Source organism: Pipistrellus kuhlii, unplaced genomic scaffold, assembly GCF_014108245.1.
Source record: "Pipistrellus kuhlii isolate mPipKuh1 unplaced genomic scaffold, mPipKuh1.p scaffold_m20_p_5, whole genome shotgun sequence".
In the NCBI taxonomy this organism is placed as follows: Eukaryota; Metazoa; Chordata; class Mammalia; order Chiroptera; family Vespertilionidae; genus Pipistrellus; species Pipistrellus kuhlii.
In genome coordinates, this window is record NW_023425551.1 from 47,874,601 (window position 1) to 47,894,745 (window position 20,145).

Below are 20,145 nucleotides of genomic sequence, written 5' to 3' on the forward strand. Positions count from 1 at the left end.
CCGGGGGGCGGGGCGACGAGCCGGAAGCCACGCAGGGCCACGTCTGCGGGTTCCTAGAGCGTCCGAGCGGTACGAGGCGCGCCGCGCGGCTGGGGCTTCTCCGCGGGGCGCCGGGGAGGGTGAGTCTGCTCGGCCGAGGTGAGCGGGCCCTGGCTGGGCGGCGAGAGGGCACGTTCCGGCCCACGGGGCTCCGGCCGCCCGCGGGCTGGCGGGTGGGTAACGGACTGACCGGCCCGCTGCTCGCCGGACACACCCACCGCCGCTGTGCCCGGAGCGGGCGGGCCGGCCCGGGGGTCGCGTGCCGGGCGGCGCGTCCCCCAGCCCGGGCGGGGCTCCGGGGCTCCGGGGCTCCGGGGCTCCGGGGCTCCGGGGCTCCGGGGCTCCGGGGCCTCGGGCCGGGCCGGGCCGGGCCGGGCGGGAAGGAGCAGCCTCGGTGCTGAAGATGGGATGGAGGGGAGGGGGCACGTGGACGGGGAGGTCCTTTTCCTAAAAGCTCTCACGTACCCATTCAAAGTTAGTTTCAGCACCAAAAACGCATTAAGGGGTGGACGCGTTTTATCTTAATAATAATAATTTAAAAAAAAGACCTTTGGGAACTTACAGCGTTGGTGTACGCCCTGTGAATAACCGTGATACATTACCCACTAGTCAATTTTTAACAAAATGTGTTCATGCTTGGAAAAGAGAAATTTGATCACTTTGGACCGAGCTAAGTCAGCTTGGCGAACGCCAGCTTTTTTTCCCCAACCGAATAAAACATTTTTTACCGTTTTCTTTAACTTTTGTTCATTGCTTCAATGAGCAAAAGTTAAAGGAAACAAGATGCAGGCAGACCTTATTTCAGAGCGCTTAGCTTTATGGCGCTCCACAGGTGTATTTTATAAATTGAAGGCAAGGTCCTCCGCCAGCAAAAGGATTGACTGGCTTTGTTGGCGTTGCCTGTTTATTGCCTGGAATCCAGCCGCATTAGCTGCCTGGTCTGCCCGTGGTGAGGCTGGCAGCCTGGGACTGCTGCTCCTCTCAGGGCTAATGGGAAATGGGGCTTACCCAGGGGTGAGGAGTACCTCCAGCTGAGGGTGGAAGCCCCAAGTTCCCCTTGAAATGGGAGTATTCCAGAGAAGGAAGTGGCTAAGTGGTCTAAGTAAAGTTAGAGGGCTAACTAAGGTCAATGTTTGATTTTTTTTTTTTTTTAAACTAAAGGTAAATGGAAGATGTTGCTTTCAAAGCCTGCCCCTCCCTCCCTCCCTCCTTTCCTCCCTCCCTTCCTTCCTTCCTTCCTTCCTTCCTTCCTTCCTTCCTTCCTTCCTTCCTTCCTTCCTTTTTTCCCCAAGGATATGTTCATTATTTTGAGAGAGAGAGGAAGGGGGAGAGTAACATCAGTTACCTCCCCTTTGCACCCAGCAGGATGGAACCAGCAACCTAGATATGTGTCCTGACCAGAACCAAACCCTAAACCTTTTTGGTGTGTGGGAGGGTGGTCCAACCAAGGGGAGCCAATGGCTGGGCCAGAGTTTAATTAATTAATTAATTAATTAATTTTATTTATTTATTTTAAAATAAATTTTTATTGTTCATATTACTACAAATGTTTCTTCCCCCCCCCTCCATTGCTCTCCTCCACCAGGTGCCCACCCCACCCTCTGCCCTTTCCCCACTCCCCATTGTCCTCATCCATAGGTGCACAGTTTATGTTCAGTCTCTTCCCACATCCCCCTCTCCCCTTTCCCCCAAGAATCATCAGTTCACTCCATACCTCTGATTCTATTATATTCAACAGTTAATATTGTTCATCAGATTTTTTTTTTAAATTTCCTTGGTTTTAGATTCACTTGTTGATAGTTACGTATTTGTTGTTCATAATTTTTATCTTTATTTACTTTCTCTTCCGAAAGAACCCCCTTCAGCAATTCATATAATTCTGGTTTGATGGTGATGAACTCCTTTAGCTTTTTTTTTTTATTAGTGAAGCTCTTTATCTGGCCATCGATTCTGAGTGATAGCTTTGCCGGGTAGATTATCTTTGGCTGTAGGTTCTTACTATTCATCACCTTGAATATTTCTTGCCATTCCCGTCTGGCCTGCATGGTTTCTGTTGAGAAATCCCAGGGTCCTTCAGTACTCTCTGCAAGCACCTTGAGAGAAAGGTCCCCTCGATTTTCGCCTGCTGCCAAACAGTCTCTACTCTCCCCAATGAGCCCGTAACTGGGGTTCAGTTCAGTTGGAAGTGGAGTGGAGGTGGCGTTAGAGCAGTCTGGAGCCCGTTCATTCGCCGGGCAATCGGGGCCAGCAAACCGTCCCTTCTCTGCTCGCAATGTGCGCACCGCCGGGACCTCCTTTCACCGCTCCCCCGGGGTTCCGCCTTACAGCCCAGCTCCCTATGGATGAGCCTGGGTCCCCTGGGTCTGGCCTAGAATGGGGTTCAGAGCAGTCGGAACTGGGGCCTAGCACAGTCGGAGCTTTTATCTCCTTCCCACTAGGGAACACCAGCCAGGCACTCAGCCGCCCCCTCCTCTCCGGCTCCGTCCTCTCCGCGCGCACCGTGTGTCTCCGTACCTTAGGCTTTTACAGCTCCTCCGCTCTTCCTTCTGGTTTTCTCCTTGCTTTTCATTGTAGAATTTCCAGTCAGTTGACTTTCCTGTAGTTCTGGGTAATGTCCAGTCACTTATACTGAGTTCCCAAAGCTGCTTTCACCACTAACTCCATGGTCACCTGGTATCTCTACCAGGTGTTTACCTGTGCAGCTATCTTGGATTCTCCTCCATTTAACCATTTTTATTCAGCTTAGTATTGCAAGTCATGAAGCTGCAGAAGACCCTAAATAGGCGAAGCAATCTTAAGAGTGAGGAACAAAGTCCAGAGTTTAATTTAGAAGTGTGTCCTGATTCTCCCTTATGAGGATGGAGCAGTCCCCTGTAAGGCATTGGAGAGGAAGGAGACTGTTAACTTTGTTTTCACCTGGGAATAGTCTTTGGAGGCTCGGAAGAATTACAGAAGAACTACACAGATTTCCCAGATATTTTGGATATGTAGGTCCAGTCCATTTGAGAGCATGACCTTGGGCTTTAGGGTCATCAGTTGCCCATAGTAAATGGAGCTTATTTAATGGAGGCCCAGGCTGAAGCTGATCCACTTGTAAAACGAGATGATTTTTGTTCTTGTAGGAGTCTAGGAATCTTGCTGTGGAATCTTCATTTTAGTTGAGAGTGGACCATTTTAAATTCGACCCAAGACCAGGGATATCCCTAGAGCCAAAATGGGAGACGAGTTGGAAATAATCTGACCTCTGCACGGAGTGGACAATATAATTGGGGCAGGATTTTCTAGATACTACTAACTCCCAGGACTTATTCTGTCATTCTTCACTCTCTTAAAAGATCTTGGGGGGGGGGGGGGGGGGGTCACAGTAAGGCATGCCTTATCAGTTTGGGGTGGCAGTTTTTGAAGCAAATGGTCCTTGAAAGTTTTCTTAATATGCCTGAAAAATATTCCTTAATTTTGCAGACATGGATTTAGATGCTATTACAAAACACTCGGCATTACACGCCAAGCCCAGCGGACTCATTCTTCAATATGGCACTGCTGGATTTCGAACAAAAGCAGAACATCTTGATCATGTCATGTTTCGCATGGGATTATTAGCTGTTCTTCGGTCAAAACAGACAAAATCTACAATAGGAGTCATGGTAACAGCATCACACAATCCTGAGGTAATGCATTTAGTTCTCTGATAAAGCAAACCTTTATTTACAAGACCTAACCTTAATGCGTCTGAGCAGTTTGACCTAGTGTTCAAATTCTAATTCTGGGAATGGGCCCTTATGTCGTTTTGTGTCTTTGGATGTGAAATAGCTTTTTCTGAATGAGTAGTCATATGGCTCATGATTCAGTAGAGGGTGTGGGGAGGATGAAATGAGTCTGTTATTTTGTGGGGAGTGTCCACATTAGAGAAATAACAAAATGTCCTTCCAAATTAGTTGCCACAGTATCAGTAATAAAAAATCTTTCCTCTCTTAATTCAGCAGAAATTAGAGAGATTAGAAGCAAGGTGGGGAAAGGGAAAACGTTTGCAAAGACTTAGTACATTTTGAAAAATTTCAGACAGGTTTTTTTTTAATAGCTAGGGAATAGTTTTCTATTCTGAAGAAATAGCCAAACAGGAGGCTCCAGGGATCCAAAAGTGAGCTCTGGACAAAATGTTGATGAGGCTCTTGATGTTTATGACAAGTTTTTATCAAAGTACTAGAGGCCTGGTGCAGGGATTAGTGCACATTGAAAGGAAATTAATTAGAAGGTGGCACCTGGGGTGGCACCAGAGCTTGAAGGGTGTCTGTGAAGTGAGCGGGGTCCCTCCAGCAGGTGAGGTCCCTTGGCCTTGCCTGTGGGGATTGGGCTGAAACCAGCAGTCCAACATCCCCTACGGCAGGCGTCTTCAAACTACGGCCCGCGGGCCACATGCGGCCCGCAGAGGAGTCTGATCCGGCCCGCCAGGTTTTTTGGGCAGTGAGCGCAGCCGAGGTGTTACAGTAGGAATTAGTAGTTCATATAGTCCGGCCCTCCAGCTCTCTGAGGGACCGTGATCTGGCCCCCACTTTAAAAAGTTTGAGGACCCCTGCCCTACGGGGTCCCGTTGTGCTACATGGCTCTGCGTTGAGCATCTACCCCCCCCCTTGTGGTCAGTGGGCATCATAGCTACTGTCCAGTCACTTAGGCTTTTATATATACAATATATATAGATTCCTTTTGATACAACTACACTTTTATTCTGTGGCTCACTAATACAGGATGGGGTAAAAACAGTTGTGAGTATGCGAAACACAATATATTCTTGTGTTATTATTTAGTATTGTATTATTTTCCATACGAACGACTGTAAACCTACTTTTGCCCCACCATATACATGATTTGAATAATATGCTTCCGTTTGGTTACTAGGGCATAAGATTTTTGCCTTTGTAGCTAAATCAAAAGTAAGTTAAAGCTATGTAGGATTGTAACCTCTTCCCCCAAAACACGAGGGACTTTGCTTGTCCATCTTCTAAATGTGCACTAGTATAAATGCATGTCTAAATTGCCGTAATTTATTAATGATTTGAGGCAGGACCTCATAGTTATTGCAGTTCTTAAAACAATTCTGAGCTGTTTCTTTCAGTTGACATTTTGGACCTTATGGACCACCAGTGGTCTGCAGACCACCCATTGGCGACCGCTGCTCAAACTGTACTTTTCTCCCAGAAATTTGAGCAGGACATAGTTAGGGGTCAGTTTTCAACTTCTGTGCCACCCTCTGGTTGACGCACTGGCCAGACTGTGCTTAGAATCTAAAGTCAAAGTGAGAAGGACTCTGGGCCTCACTCTGCTCAGCTGTGCCTTAGTTAGCGGGTGGTTAAAGCACAGCTGGCGGCCACTTAAAACTAGTGTAGTCTATTGGGTGAAAGAAGCAGATGGACTTAATGTTTTAATATTAGCAGTGACTCCTTTTGGCTGTATGAACATAAGCAAATAACTTGATCTGAATCTTTGACAGATGAGAATAATAATGGGATCATTAGGTTGGTGTGTGGGGTCATGAAGATTTACTGAGCTTATGAGTGTAAAACACCTAGTCTAGATAGGGTCTGGCATTCAGTAAGGGTCACTGGTGAAGCTCTCAGCCATCACTGTCTTTTGTTGGGAAGAAACAGCTTGAGTTTATTTACTTCCTCAACTTAACCCTTTCAAATGTGCACAGATGGCTTATCAATCGTTTTTCTTTTAAGGAGGACAATGGTGTCAAATTGGTTGATCCTTTGGGTGAAATGCTGGCACCTTCCTGGGAGGAACATGCTACCTGTTTGGCAAATGCTGAGGAGCAGGATGTGCAGAGAGTGCTGCTGGACATCAGCGAGAAAGCTGCGGTGGATCTGCAGCAGGATGCCTTTGTCGTGATTGGTAGAGATACCAGGTGACCATGGAGTTAGTGGTGAAAGCAGCTTTGGGAACTCAGTATAAGTGACTGTATCAGTGTTGGTACCCATGATAAGTGGGAAGAAAGACAGAACTGCCCCAGAGGCTTCTCGCCTCCCGGCCTTTGTAGGAGACGCAGGAACTAAGTCAGCACTGCAGCTTGGGTTTTAGAGTCAGAATACCAACTCCAACACTTACTATCCACTTGAACCTTTTGGAGCTTCCCTTTTCTCATCGATAACATGTTGATGATTAGGCCTAATACAGGGTTTTTGTGAGGATTACATGAAATAATGGACCCAGAATAATGTATTTCTTGACACGAGAAAATTAACAAATGTCTCCCCCCTGTACTTCTAGATTTACTTTTTCCCCTATGCAATAAGAACACATGATTTTAATTCATTATCTTTAGAGATTTATTTTATAATCCCGTGTTGTTGGCCCATATATTTATATTATTTTCCCATGCTGGAGTTCACTGTAAAATGTTAAGTTTATTTCTACAAATTTTTCATATTTGGCAGCTTTTACCTTCCTTTACAAAAATATTTGTATTAATATTAGAATTTTATTTAATGTTAGATTAAAAGTGTTCTTTGAAACAAGCATTCAATTTACATAAGATCTGGTTTAAGCCAGACATGCTTTTTAAAGGAAATTTTTACTCCGTTTTCTATTGCCTTGCACTGGTGTTTTACCAAACTTAAATGTATTATCAGAGGTATTTCCAACTACCACTGGTTCCATGATCACTGGTATTTATAGGTAATAGAAATAGCCAAGTGACTTGTTTTCTGAAGCACATGATCTCACAATAAAGCCCTCCCACATGTTTTTGCCTTTTGCCTATTAACTAGTTGAAATGATACAGAACATCTTTTTCTACAAGGCAGTCATATAATCTTTATTTTCTTTTTCTTTTCTTTTTTTTTAATATATCTTATTGATTTTTTACAGAGAGAAAAAGAGATAGAGAGTTAGAAACATTGATGAGAGAGAATCATTGATCAGCTGCCTCTTGCACACCCCCTACTGGGGATGGGCCCGCAACCAAGGTACATGCCCTTGTTCGGAATCGAGCCCGGGACCTTTCATTCCGCAGGCCGACGCTCTATCCACTGAGCCAAACCGGTTTCGGCTGATCTTTATTTTCAGATAGGTAGATAATTTGTTCTGATGTTTTAAAATGAAAAGTGAGTTCTATATCCTTGATAGTTTAGTACCCAGTGCTGCAGTATTAGTTATTGTTCTTAGGCAGTATGTGCAGTTATTAAACTTGACAAGATATTTGGGTATGGTGTAATTAGTGTGTACTTTATATCTGTTTTCTAAATTCATTTAAAAGCCAGTATCTTTTCAAGAAATAACATTGTAAAAGACTACTCATACTCTACCCAAATTATTATTTTCAGAGTTTTCATACTTGACAGGTTTCAGTTCAAATACAATGAACTTATTATTCTGATATTTATAGTACATAATTTCAGCATTAGTTTTCAGAACTAGCCACCTGTTGGTTTCTAAATGGGAGGTAATATTTTTCCCCTTTTCTCTCCTAGGCCCAGCAGTGAGAAACTTTCACAATCTGTAATAGATGGCATCACTGTTTCAGGAGGTCAATTCCATGGTATGTATTTTGTCACCTTCAATTCCTTCCATGTGAATCCATTTAAACTTTTTCCTTTATTAAGAAATGGGGTACATTGCTTTCTTCCGTTCTGTGACAGATTACGGCTTGCTGACAACGCCGCAGCTGCACTACATGGTGTACTGCCGGAATACCCAGGGCCAGTACGGACAGGCCACCACAGAAGGTTACTACCAGAAGCTCTCCAAGGCCTTTGTGGAACTTACCAAACAGGTGAAAACTGGAATGTTAATTACATAGTTTGTCACTCTCCTTTTTCCAAAAATTCGGTGTATCATTTTCTTTCCAGGACTACACAGGGCCTGGTCCTTGTATCCTAACTGTATTGGCATTTACTTGGCAAGGCATGAAACACCTCCTTAGATCACTGAGGGGGCAAGCATGGTGGTTTTCTTGTGGTTATAAGTATTCATTCAGATGAGTTTACTCTTAAATGCTATTAATATCACACTTGAGGCATCTTACTGTTGAGATTTTCTTAAGGGAATTGGCATGTTAAACCTGGATGAGATTTGAGGAGTGTAATTCACTTGATCAATATATATTGAGTGTATGTTATTGTCTGGTGCAGCAAACCTAAACAAAGCCCTTGCTCTCATAGATTTTATATTCTGGGATGAGGGTGGATAGGAGAGGAGACTGACAATTAGAAAAAACAAACAAAAATGCTGAGTGGTGTTATATGCTATGAGGAGAATGACAGATGTTTTACTGCTCATTCCCACCTTTGAAAGACTGTCATGTGACATAGACTATATTACTTTTAAGGGACCTGCTTTATTGAGGCTAAATCTAATAAAGCTTGACCAAAAAAAAAAAAAAAAAAAAAAATTATGAGATGTTCTAAATTAAATTACATTGCCCAGAGAGTGAGAAAGAAACACAACAGTTAGCCTATTAACAGCTATGGACCAGCTAACAAGTGACTGCTCACATTAACAGGTGTCAATTTCCAGGTGCTATTTCTGCAGTTATTCTAGAGAGGGAATGGCCAGGCATTTTTTGAACCCAGGAGCCTCTGCTTATTTAATGTGAACTTCCTATTTGCCCCTAACCTATCCAAAGGAGCAAACTCTTCTGATTTGGACTCTGTGTCTATTCATAACTGGCCCGCTTCAGTTCTCCCATCCCTTTATTTATAGCTAATGTAATCTCTGCAAAACCGCTTACATCTTTCTTCCCCGTATGTGATGTATCTAAACACTTGGCAAAACTCTGAGATGACAGTGATCATGTCTGTTCTATCCAGCTATGCTGCTGGGGTTTTAGACTCTAATCCGAGAGCAGTCCTTTTTTTTCTAGCAATGACTAATAAACCTTTTAAAAAAGACTTTTCAGCTGTGAAACTAAATTTTTTATTTAACAAACTCTATTTCCATAAGTCATTCAATCATTGAAATTGTTCCTGTGTTCAAAAAGGGGTATTTTAAAATTTTACATTGATGTTTTATGATTTTCATCTGAATATGTGTGCCCTTTTGTTTCTTGGTTTAAAATAGATGAACTAATTGAAATAATGGAAGTTTACATATACGTATGCATGCCTATGTTTCACTCTTAATCTTTAGAACTTGAGATTTTCCTCCCTGTGTCTTTCGTTTAAGGCTTTCTGCAGTGGGGACAAATGTCTATCACTTAAGGTTGACTGTGCAAATGGCATAGGGGCCTTGAAGCTGAGAGAAATGAAAAACTACTTCTCCGAGGGGCTGTCAATTCAGTTGTTTAACGTTGGGACTACAGGGAAACTCAATCATTTATGTGGGGCTGACTTTGTGAAAAGTCATCAGAAACCTCCACAAGGTATGTAAATTTGTTTTTGGAGTTTTGAAACCAATCTCATTTATAAACAGAAGTGGCCAAATGAGAAGTCATGCATTTAGTCTTTGTGTCACTTGTAGACCTCTGGGCACCTTCCTACTCATCAGTGCCATTTAAAACATGGACTGCTCTGCCTGTGAGTCACAGGACTCCTATAGCATGTGGAGTGGGAAAGCAAAATCAGAAATTGATCCCTGTAGGTCTACATAGGGTTTGTAAAGTGTAGGAATTTGCATTTCTATCAAAGACCACACTTTGAGAATTTCTGATTTAAAGAATAGCAATAGTTAAGTAGCATTATTTTTCATCTTGTTGAATTACACACACTATGGAAAGAGAATGCTCCTGCTGAATTACATGTTTCCAAAGTCAGCATTTTCCACAGTGGGCATATTAGGAGGGAGAATGTTCTTCAGATTGTAGTTGTAGTAAGAGATTTTTATTTTTAGCTGCATTAGATTCAAATTGTTAGCCTGGTTTGCAGATGTGTTTTGTTTGATCCATGTGTCTGTGTGTTCACTTACATTAGTTGCCACCATTTATTTTTACTAATTTTTGTTTATTGATTTTAGAGTGACACTGATTTGTTGTTACACTTATTTATGCATTCACTGGTTGATTCTTATGTCTTGACTGGGGATCGAATCCTCAACCTTGATGTATTGGGATGATGCTTTAACCAACTGATCTACCTGGCCAGGGCCATTTTTAAAATGCTTTGATTTCACTTAAATATTGGAATCTGGCTTCTCTTTACCTCATGTCACGTGGACTGACTGCAGTGGAGTGGCTCCACCCTAAGGACTGCATTCTTCAGAATTCTACAAACCTTGACTAGTGGCTTCTCACATTAACATTACTTTATGCCTTACTGTAGTAAGCATTTAAAATTTCAGTTTAACCAATTTAAGCTCCCTTGCATTGATTGCTAGTTTTGACTATTACTTTACCTGCAGCTCAGTTCTCAGGCCCTGATCTATCCATTCACTAAACTAAATCATGAGCTCTTTTTCTCTTGCTGTAGGCACTGGGGCTATAGTATGAACAAACCAGAGGCCCTGACTTTCATGGAGCTTGTGTTGTACCCTGTAGTCAACCTTAAATTCTTATTCACTGCCTAGTTGCTTCATGTTGCATTGGCAATATGTTAATGTCCTTATATCTAAGAAATTTGTAACAGTTGCTGATGTTTCAATAATTTTATGCAAATTACAGAAACCATTTATCTCTTATAGGCTATATTTGTTTTTTAAAATATATTTTTATTGATTTAAGAGAGGAAGGGAGAGTAGAGATAGAAACATCAGTTCTTGTTACTGATGGTGTGAAAAATAAATCATTCCTATCTGAATTAAATTAAAACACATACCTCATCTGTTGCTGATTATTTTTATATGTAAAGGACATAATAGGACTAGATAAATTGCATTCAGAATTACCTATAGCTTTTAAGCAACTAGATGGGAACCCGTGTTGCCAAATCAGCTGGCCTATAAAGTGGAATATTATCTTAGCATAATGTCAAGTTCAGCATAGATAGATTTTGAATGCTGCTTTTTCAGTTAGCTGTGAGTTTTACCCTGTAAAAACTACCAATAAGCCTTGCATACTGTTAGAAGATTAAGACACTGGTTTTTATTTGCAAGAATAATTTTATCTATTTCTTGAATAATCATAGTGGACATGTTTACATGTAACATGTAAGACCAGCTGTGATCACACGTTAGTGAAAAAATTTCCTCTTATAACTAGAATAAGAAAAAATACCTAAAACTTTTAATATTGAGTTGTATTCCCGTTTTTTAGACTGAAATGCATTTTTAATTCTGTGTACTAGGAATAGAAATGGAACCCAATGAAAGATGCTGTTCCTTTGATGGAGATGCAGACAGAATTGTTTATTACTACTATGATGCAGATGGCCACTTTCATCTCATTGATGGAGACAAGATAGCGACACTCATTAGTAGTTTCCTTAAAGAGCTCCTGCTGGAGGTATGGCAGGGAGTGACTGATGCCCTTTAAAACTAGACTTCCTGGTGAAATAGCTGTAGCATCTATAGCAGTCAGGCAAATGTCTAAAAGGCACAATTTGTGCGAAGTTCCTTTTTTGTGTGACTGGAAAATACAAAAAGATATGGTTATTCTAGACTTTTCAACTTTGGAGAACTGGTTACTCTTTGCTTCCTCATATTGGCAGCTTTATGATTTGAAGCTTTATGAAGTTTTGAATTCTTCATAACTGACACTTTAATAATGGAAGTTCCATCAGAAATTCCCAAAGCCTCAGGCTTAAACAGGAAATCTCATCCTCAGAGATTTGTTTTGATCTTTTGGAAATCTCTGGCTAGCCTTATAGGATGAATGGGAAGTAATTATTATGCCTGGAAAAGATATACTTTAACAATTCAATAAATACTTCTATTTAAAAAATTGAGATAAAAATCAAGAAACCATAGGTTTCTTTATAAAAGATTCCTTGTAGAATTGTTTAAATAGTGCTCAGAAGTATTTTAGCTTTTTTTCTGGCCTATATGTAAATTTTGATTGAGTCACTTATGTATTGCATAAAATAAGGCACTGCTGAATTTGTTGATCACTTTGTCATTCTTTAGAACATAGGTGCTTTTGTAGTGTTTTTGCTTTAGATGCATGACCATTTCATTGTGTTGTCTAGATTGGAGAAAGTCTGAATATTGGTGTTGTACAAACCGCATATGCAAATGGAAGCTCAACACGGTATCTTGAAGAAGTTATGAAGGTACTAGACCATTTCCATTTTCTGGCAGTTTCTTAATTCCTTTGTAAGATATTTGTGTGGAAAATAATAACCTCATAAAAATGAATAGGTTGTTGTGCATGAAGCTGAGTCTTTGTCCATGTAAGGCTAACTAGAAATTACAAGAAAAATTAAATTTTTCCTGATGCAAAAAGAGGGACTTTCTGTCTTTGTAGCCTTTTAGCAGATTGACTGTGATGTGTATTACTAATCTGGTTTAATGCTTATTCAGTAATAAAACTCTTCTTACTCTCCTTCTGTGGAGTTGTTTTCTGGGTTGATAGATTCTGTTTCTGATTATTTCCCCAATGTCCACCAGATGACCATCATCTGTATGAAACTGCTCTAAGTGTTAAGAGGTTCATGGCCAAAACTGGGTCTGTTTGCCTTGACTCTTTTTTCTCACCAGCTACTGCAATCTTTTCTAACTTTGGTGTATCCCTTTTTAAGTCCCTGCATTTTGCTATTTTTTGCCTTTAAAGTAGGAATGGTGAAGCCAGGTTGCTGTAGTATTTGGATAGCTGAAGTGAGTGAGCACAGTGGGCAGGTGAGGACTAGGAAGTGTGTGCCCAAGCCAGCTGTGAGGAGCTGAAACAGAAATCTTCATGTGAATTGCTGACTTTTTATATCTTGGCAATTGATATAAGTTTAAGAATAGTGAGCAGGCACAATAGAACTCATCTGGAGGCTGGAGTTTGATTGATTGCAGGGTGGAGCAAAAGTGGTTTACAGTAGAGTTACCCAAGGGACTTCCATTAGGGGCCCAATTGCCTACTTTTTACAGAGATTTTCAGTATTCAAGTGGTTGTTTTAGTATTTTAATTCCTATTTTCTATCTTAAAAATCCCTTATAGATATGATACCATTTAAGAAACTGAATAATTAAAAACTGTTACTTTTCAACCATTTTCTAATAAATTAAATACTTTTAGCTCTAAGGATTCTTGAGGCTTCCTAAATCCAATCAAATGCCCATCTTATTTGATCTTAATCTTTTTGTATTTTTTCACTATCAAGACTTTAACCACTATTTCCAGTCCAACCACCATAATTTCTTACTGGGATTAATCCTAGAAAACTCATAATGGCCCCTCTTAAGCTGAGGGTTAACTGTGGGCAAAATCCAGCCTGCCCCCTATTTATAAAGGTTTATTGGAATACAGCCATGCTAATTTGTTTTTGTATTGTCTGTGGCTGCTTTCACAGATAATGAGAGTTGAGCAATTGTAACAGAGACAATGTGGTTGCAAAGTCTAGAATAATTGGCCTTTTATAATAAAAGCTTGTAAACCTCTACTCTAAGCCACTTTTCATCCTATAGCTAAACTGAGCTTTCTGTACCAGATCACATCACTCCTCATCCTCATCTCTCTCACCTTGTTTCCCCTTGCTTTGTGCTTCTAAGTGCCTTCTCTTTGGTTTTAACTGCTTTGTCTTCCTCACTAGATTAAGCTCCAGGTTTTGTTCCTACTGTATCCCTGAATAGTAGGTACACAATTAATTTGCTGATTGAATAATTGCTGTTATTTTTTAATGTGTTATAGGTACCAGTCTATTGTACTAAAACTGGTGTAAAACATTTGCACCACAAGGCTCAGGAGTTTGATATTGGAATTTATTTTGAAGCAAACGGGCATGGCACAGTAAGTTCTCAAACAATTACAACTTTAGCTGACACTTTTTTTAATGATGGGGATTCTATAACTGGTTAGTAATAGGTGAAATTCTACTTTGTTGAAATTAGTAGAATGGTAAAAGAATTTATTAGGTTGATATGCCTTTGAGAGTGAAGAAATACTGCTGATTTGTTCTTATAGTTACTTACAAGAATGCACATCTTAATTTTTTAATAAGCTGGTTTTCTATACATCATTTAAAAATATTCTGTTCAACTGGCCATAGGTGGTAAAAAGTACAGTAGGTGTGGCAAATTGAAAAGTGTTGGATAGCTTGAGGATTAAGTTAAACTCGAAATGTAATTAGCAATAAGCGTGTTTTTTGTTGTTTTTTGGTTCTCTTAGCAGACAGAATGTTTTTAAAATTTTTTGAGATATAACTCACCAGCCATAAAACTCACAATTTTAATGTGTAAAAATGGTTTTTAGTATATTCATAAAATACATAATTTTTCTTTAGATGTTTTTACACTTTGCCTCATTTCATAAATAGATTTGAGGTGCCCAATACAAAAAGTTATCTGGTCAAATAATTTTCCTCATGAATTTCAAAATTGGTTTCTACAGTTAATGAATGAAAGTAGAAGGAAAATAAGTTCTTAGAAAATACAACTAAAAGATCAGTGATCTAATGCAGAGGTTGGTGAATGAATATGAAGGGATAATAGTACATATTTTAGGCTTTGGGGCTATAATGTCTGTTGCTGCTGTGCTGCAGTAAATGAATGTGTATGGATGTATTCCAGTCAAACAAGTGACCAACAAATAAGTATTTTAGCAAGTGGCTGAGCCTGGTATGCTGTTCCTCCTCAGTGTGGGCATCATGGGAAAGGCATATTAAAAATTACAGAAATCTTGAGGAACATGATGTATGTTGTAATAGTTATGGCACTATTTGCCACAATGTGATATAGGTGAGTGGAGTGTGCTTTCTACTTCTGCCTAGCTTTCGGTCTTAATTTTAGAACAAAAAGATACTAGTTGCAATGAATTATCTACTTCAGATCTACCTCACACAGCCGATTTAGCTGGATGAGGGACAAACATAATCAACCCATTTGGATGATCACCTTTGCTAAGGTGGTATTTTATTTGTAATCAGCTCTTTAAATGTTGATAACCAGTTTTATAATCCATAAAGGACCTTTTTTCTCCTTAGTAATATCTTTTGGGTTTCGCTTTGATCTTATATTAATTCTATACATTGTAAAGCTGCCATTTTCCCCTCAGTTTCTCCAGATTCATTTAGAATTTCAAAAGCATTTTAGCATAGTACTTATGACTGGGCCTGTGGTAGTTTTGTGATTGTGTATGCTCTTATTGCAGGTGTTGTTTAGTAAAACTGCTGAAATGAAGATAAAACAGCTATCAGAAGAATTAGAAGATAAGAAAAGGAAAGCTGCTAAGATGCTTGAAAACATTATTGATTTGTTTAACCAGGTTAGAACTGATGGGCTGGTGGGTTCTTGGTTATTTTTACATTATTCATAAAGGTGGACAGAATAGTGGGCTGTATAAAAATTTAAAGTGGTGAAGTCTTGCAAGCTTCCTCACAGCCATGGCACATGCAGTGGAGATTTACCCTGAAATGCCCATGACAGAACATTGAAGTGCTTCCCGTGTGTGTGTGTGTGTGTGTGTGTGTGTGTGTGTGTGTGTAGACTAATTATATTTTTTTAAACTATTTTCTCGAAATTCAGGAAGAACAATCAGTTGTCTTGTGGGTCGGAATAGGTGGGATTGGAGTGTTGCTAATGGCAATGGAAGAACAAGCAAAGCTGTGGAAGTAACATTTGAGCATATTGCACATTTTGGGCACCTTATATACTGCATTGTATAATCCTTGCTGTAGCACAGGGAGAAGGGTTATTATAATTGTCATTTTATATATGAAGAAACAAAGGCTTGGAGCTAATAAGTGGCAGAACATGGCTTCAACTTTAGATCTGTCTTACACCAAAGCTCCTATTTCTTCACTTCCTTACATGATGCCTTCTATGCGGTATATCTCAAAAGGGATCTAGTTATAAAGAAAAATTTGAGTTAAAATTTTCTTAATGCTGAAATCTTAAGTTATTTCATTTTATAGCTAAGGAGGAAGATTAAAGCCAAGTTTTTTAAGAGCTAGTTTGTTTTTCCCCTCAATATTTAATTTATACACACCAGTTAATGTTGCTGCATTGGGGGAGGAGCAGGAAGCACAAGAAACTTAGACTAGTTTTCTAAGACACATTCACATCTTTCCTTCCATTGTCTCCCTTCTTGCAGGCAGCTGGTGATGCTATTTCTGACATGCTGGTGATCGAGGCAATCTTGGCTCTGAAAGGGCTGACTGTACAACAGTGGGATGCTCTCTATACAGATCTTCCAAACCGACAGCTCAAAGTTAAGGTGTGAGCAAGATTTTAAGACTCTTTTTTTCAAAATTAAAACCTATTATTTCAAGTCTCACTATATAAAAATGTTTCCCAAGTATTTTATATTTAATTCTAAACATAAATGTTACATGGAAAATAATGCCTTATATTACCTGTATATTTTCATATCTTTAGAATAATTTTTAACTATTCTATTGTTTGAGAAGTATTTGGTTTCCAAATCTGTTATAATTGTATATCACTGAAAAATTATGGAAAACTTAAAACAGAGAGAACAAAATAATGAACCTCTGTACACCCAGCTTCGGTAGATTTTAAATGGTGCCCTCTACATTCTCCACATCCCCGTATTATTTTGAAGCACATCCTGGATAGCCTATCATTTCGAGTAAAAATAGTTCCTAAGGCTAGATGCTGAATAGAAACCATGAGCTCAAAGGGAGAGAATTTTTAAAAGGCATTTAAGATAAATGGCTAATTGATTTCCATGTAGATTTATACCAGTTTATACATTCACCACCAGAGTTCATAGAAATAGCTGCTGTTTGTTCAGATTAGTTTGGAGCACAAGGAGATTCTCATCATGATCCTCTTATATAATGGTAATTTTTTAAAAAGTGTAAGTGGCAACCTAAGATAATGATTTAACTCATACCGTATTTATTGACCTTTATTTTAGTGGTAATTAGCTGTAAGACAGTATGTGGAAATGTTATTTCTTTTTCCTAAAGGTAATTCTTTGTAGACTGAAGAAATAGAAAAAAAGTTGAAATCAACCCTACTTTTGGCAGAAATAATTATAAAAATTTAATGCAATTTCATTGTATGCTTAATTTGATACTTTACTTTCTGTGCTGTACTTTGTGTACAAGAAGCTGAAATGTAGCTCTGTTATTAGGAATGAAATTATAACAAGCATGAAATGCTTGTGCACAGGTTGCAGACAGGCAAGTTATTAGCACCACGGATGCTGAAAGGAAAGCAGTCACGCCCCCAGGACTACAGGAGGCTATTGACAATCTGGTGAAGAAGTACAAGCTTTCCCGAGCTTTTGTCCGGCCCTCCGGTACAGAAGATATAGTCCGCGTATATGCAGAAGCAGATTCACAAGTAAGCTGATACAATTCTATTGAAAAAATGTGCAGTGAGAATCCAATAACAACATAGGTAGTGTGGGGTGGTAATAAGAGGTAAACATTACTTTAATAGTGTTGCAGTCTCACTGTGATAATTAAGCACTTAATGTCTGAGATTTGTTTATGGAGCCATTAAGTTCATATTAAGATTACAAAACTTTATTTTCATCAGTGGTTGTTATATAGTTGTACAAAATTACACCCACTTAGATTCCACAAATATTTTTCTTTTGATTCTATATTTCCTAAAAGTCATTTTTATAATGGTGGCATGAATAACTAATAGGTACTTAGCTTGACACATGTTGAACTATTATGTTTTTTTTCCTATAAAAACACAATCTTGTTGTTTTATGAAAACAATCACGGTTGAGATCCATTTCTGAAATTTATGTTTGACTCTCAACTCTCAATTGTTTTTGGAAGTATTTCCTTTAAATGACAGCCTTGTTCTGTGCTTTTGCTCTTTTCTGGATATTAATAATTTGCCCTCTCACACATCCTTTTCTGTCTCTTTAAACCCTTGATAAAAATATTTCCATAGTGGAGGTAATAGTCTATTGAATAGGGGCTCAGAAGGAGACATTTTCCATTAATGTATACTGCATTAGCTGGCAGCTTTTCTGCAGAAGCCTTAGGCCATCCCAGAAAGCCTAATATGCGAAATGTCTGGTCATCCTTTCAACCAATGAAAGCATAATATGCTAAGGCCAGTTGACAGTCACTATCACATTCACTGACCACCAGGGAGCAGACGTTACGACTAATAGGTTAGCTCGCTGCTGGGGTCCAGCTGCCCTGGAGCCTCCCCATCCCTGATAGTGCGCTAGGGGGGTCCTTTGGCCTGTCCTGTGCCCTCTCAATCCGGGACCTTGCCAGGGATGTCAGAGAGCCGGTTTCAGCAGAGACCCTACTGATACACGAATTTGTGCACCGAGCCTCTAAACACCCCTGGTGGGGTGAAGAGAGGCTATCTGGAGCCTTAACGTTCCTTACTCATGGCTGTGTTTGGCCTTTAAGGACCATTACTATGTTTTATTAAATTTATTCAGTTTTGATAACTATAATCTGATTTAAGAACTTACCTTATTTGGGAGACTTTGACTTGTTTTCCATGTATTTAAGGTGGTTAGAATTTGCTACTGAAAGATGAAAAAAAAGCTTTCATTTTAATTTGTTAGTGAAACCAATCAGGAAGCTCCCTCCCCTTCCCTCAGGGCTAGCTTCAAGTAGTCTTTACCATCTAATCAACCTCAATGTAATTTTCAGGAAAGTGCCGACAGCCTTGCACATGAAGTGAGCGTGGCAGTATTTCAACTGGCTGGAGGGGTTGGAGAAAGTCCCCAACCAGGCTTCTGAAGACAATTTTTACATTCTTGAGAGACTGGATTTTTAAAAGGTTTTTACAGAACGGTAATGCCATAATTGTGACAAGTTCAAACACATCTAAAATCATAATGTTTACTGCACCTTAATGGATTGTTTCTAGGTCTGATTGTTTTTCTTAAACACTACCAGAATAATTCTTTCGAAACAGCTAAGCCTTACACTTGTTAAATTCTTTTTTTTAATGAAACTTACCTCTAGTTTCAGTCTCACTAATGTAAAATTTCGGGGCTTACATATATGATTCAATTAACTTTATACTGTGTGCTGGGAAGAAATCATGAGGTCTGCTGTAAAATTAAATCTTATTTATTAGCAACACGTTGGAATGTCTTTTCTGTTGCCATTACCTAACTAGGGTGTTGTTTGCAGTCAATTGTTCTCCACCAAAGTCTTCAGAGTGATTTTAAGTGACTTACCTCTTCAGTTTCTGTCATCAGGAGCTCAGAGGTAGAATATGGAGGCTGTCCATCTCCGTCCTGAGGTGGACATGCTACATGTAAAGGGGTCATGTCCCAGGCTTCCGTTGTTCATAACTCCGCTTAGTGAAGGTGTGTGGGAAAAAGTTAATTATAATGGATCACGAAACCTGACAAAAAAGTGGTTAATAACAAAGAAAAACCCCCAACCAATCTAAATTAAACCAATCTCGACGCCAATAGAAAAAAAATGTGCAGTGTGTATTTTGCAGGTTTAAGACAACTCAGGACAGTAAAACAATGAACTATATATGCATATATAGATCTCTCTTAGGCACCATAATCAATATGAGCCAACAATATTAAACGTGATCCAGGCCACATTCAGACATTGCTCTTATTTACAAATACTTAAATACAACCTGAAATGTGTTTTGTTACATACAAAAAGAAAAAAGAAAAAGAAAAAACTATAGAACTCAGAGTAATGTTTGTTGTAAATGATTAATTTACATTTAAACTAAATGGAATCACTTGTGGTGCTCAAGTTTTTATCACTCCTTCCAGGAAATCTTTTTCTACCATCTCTTCTATTTTTTGCCTGGCTTTGCTGGAAAATGGTTTGTGGTTTTCCAGTTTCATGTCCGTATTAGGGAAAGTGTTTGAGTAGAGGACAGGGCTCCCTGAGTGTCCCACACATCGGCTAGTGACTTTGCTGTTGAAGACTTGACTGAGTACATTGAAGAATGGCAGGAGCTGCTCAATACTGCGTACGGTACAGATGGTGAGCAGCAGGCGCCCCGGCTCCCAACCTAATGTCCTCCCTGAGTTGTCTTCTTCTGGATTTTTCTGCAGGAAACAAAAAGGGAATTGTTACTAACAGATGTAGTACATGAGAGTACTTAAAAAGGAATAAACATTAACAAACAGTTAAACAAATACAACTGATGATATTACAT

General features: G+C 39.5%; 2 protein-coding genes across 14 annotated transcripts in view; one reads left to right on the forward strand and one right to left on the reverse strand.

Annotated features, from left to right (window-relative positions):
* The first annotated feature begins 5 nt into the window (after window positions 1-5).
* On the forward strand, window positions 6-19,636 carry PGM3 (phosphoglucomutase 3). Of its 2 annotated transcripts, none has more exons than XM_036414833.2 (13): window positions 6-138; window positions 3,502-3,707; window positions 5,757-5,941; window positions 7,506-7,573; window positions 7,674-7,807; window positions 9,199-9,394; window positions 11,250-11,407; window positions 12,090-12,173; window positions 13,736-13,834; window positions 15,194-15,307; window positions 16,136-16,258; window positions 17,182-17,355; window positions 18,651-19,636. In XM_036414833.2, exons 2-13 carry the CDS (start codon window positions 3,504-3,506, stop codon window positions 18,738-18,740), a joined length of 1,629 nt encoding a protein of 542 aa, XP_036270726.1. In that variant the 5' UTR covers window positions 6-138; window positions 3,502-3,503; the 3' UTR covers window positions 18,741-19,636. The 2 variants fall into 2 exon arrangements, with proteins under 2 accessions (XP_036270726.1, XP_045428994.1); XM_045573038.1 differs by having other exon boundaries at window positions 95-119.
* DOP1A (DOP1 leucine zipper like protein A) overlaps window positions 19,431-20,145 on the reverse strand; it is a 76,264-nt gene continuing 75,549 nt past the window's right edge. For all 12 annotated transcript variants that reach the window (XM_036414830.2, XM_036414823.2, XM_036414818.2 and 9 more), the window contains one exon: window positions 19,431-20,035. In XM_036414830.2, coding sequence (XP_036270723.1) covers window positions 19,730-20,035 — 306 coding nt within the window. In that variant the 3' untranslated portion in view covers window positions 19,431-19,729. The remainder of the gene's footprint in view (window positions 20,036-20,145) is intronic.

What these genes read in the sequence shown, in the direction of transcription:
- PGM3 (XM_036414833.2), top strand. Translation starts at nt 3,504, where the DNA reads ATGGATTTAGATGCTATTACAAAACACTCGGCATTACACGCCAAGCCC. An exon ending in CAGCATCACACAATCCTGAG is followed by an intron (nt 3,708 to 5,756) that starts GTAATGCATTTA and finishes TTTTCTTTTAAG; the next exon opens with GAGGACAATGGTGTCAAATT. An exon ending in AAGCAAACGGGCATGGCACA is followed by an intron (nt 13,835 to 15,193) that starts GTAAGTTCTCAA and finishes CTCTTATTGCAG; the next exon opens with GTGTTGTTTAGTAAAACTGC.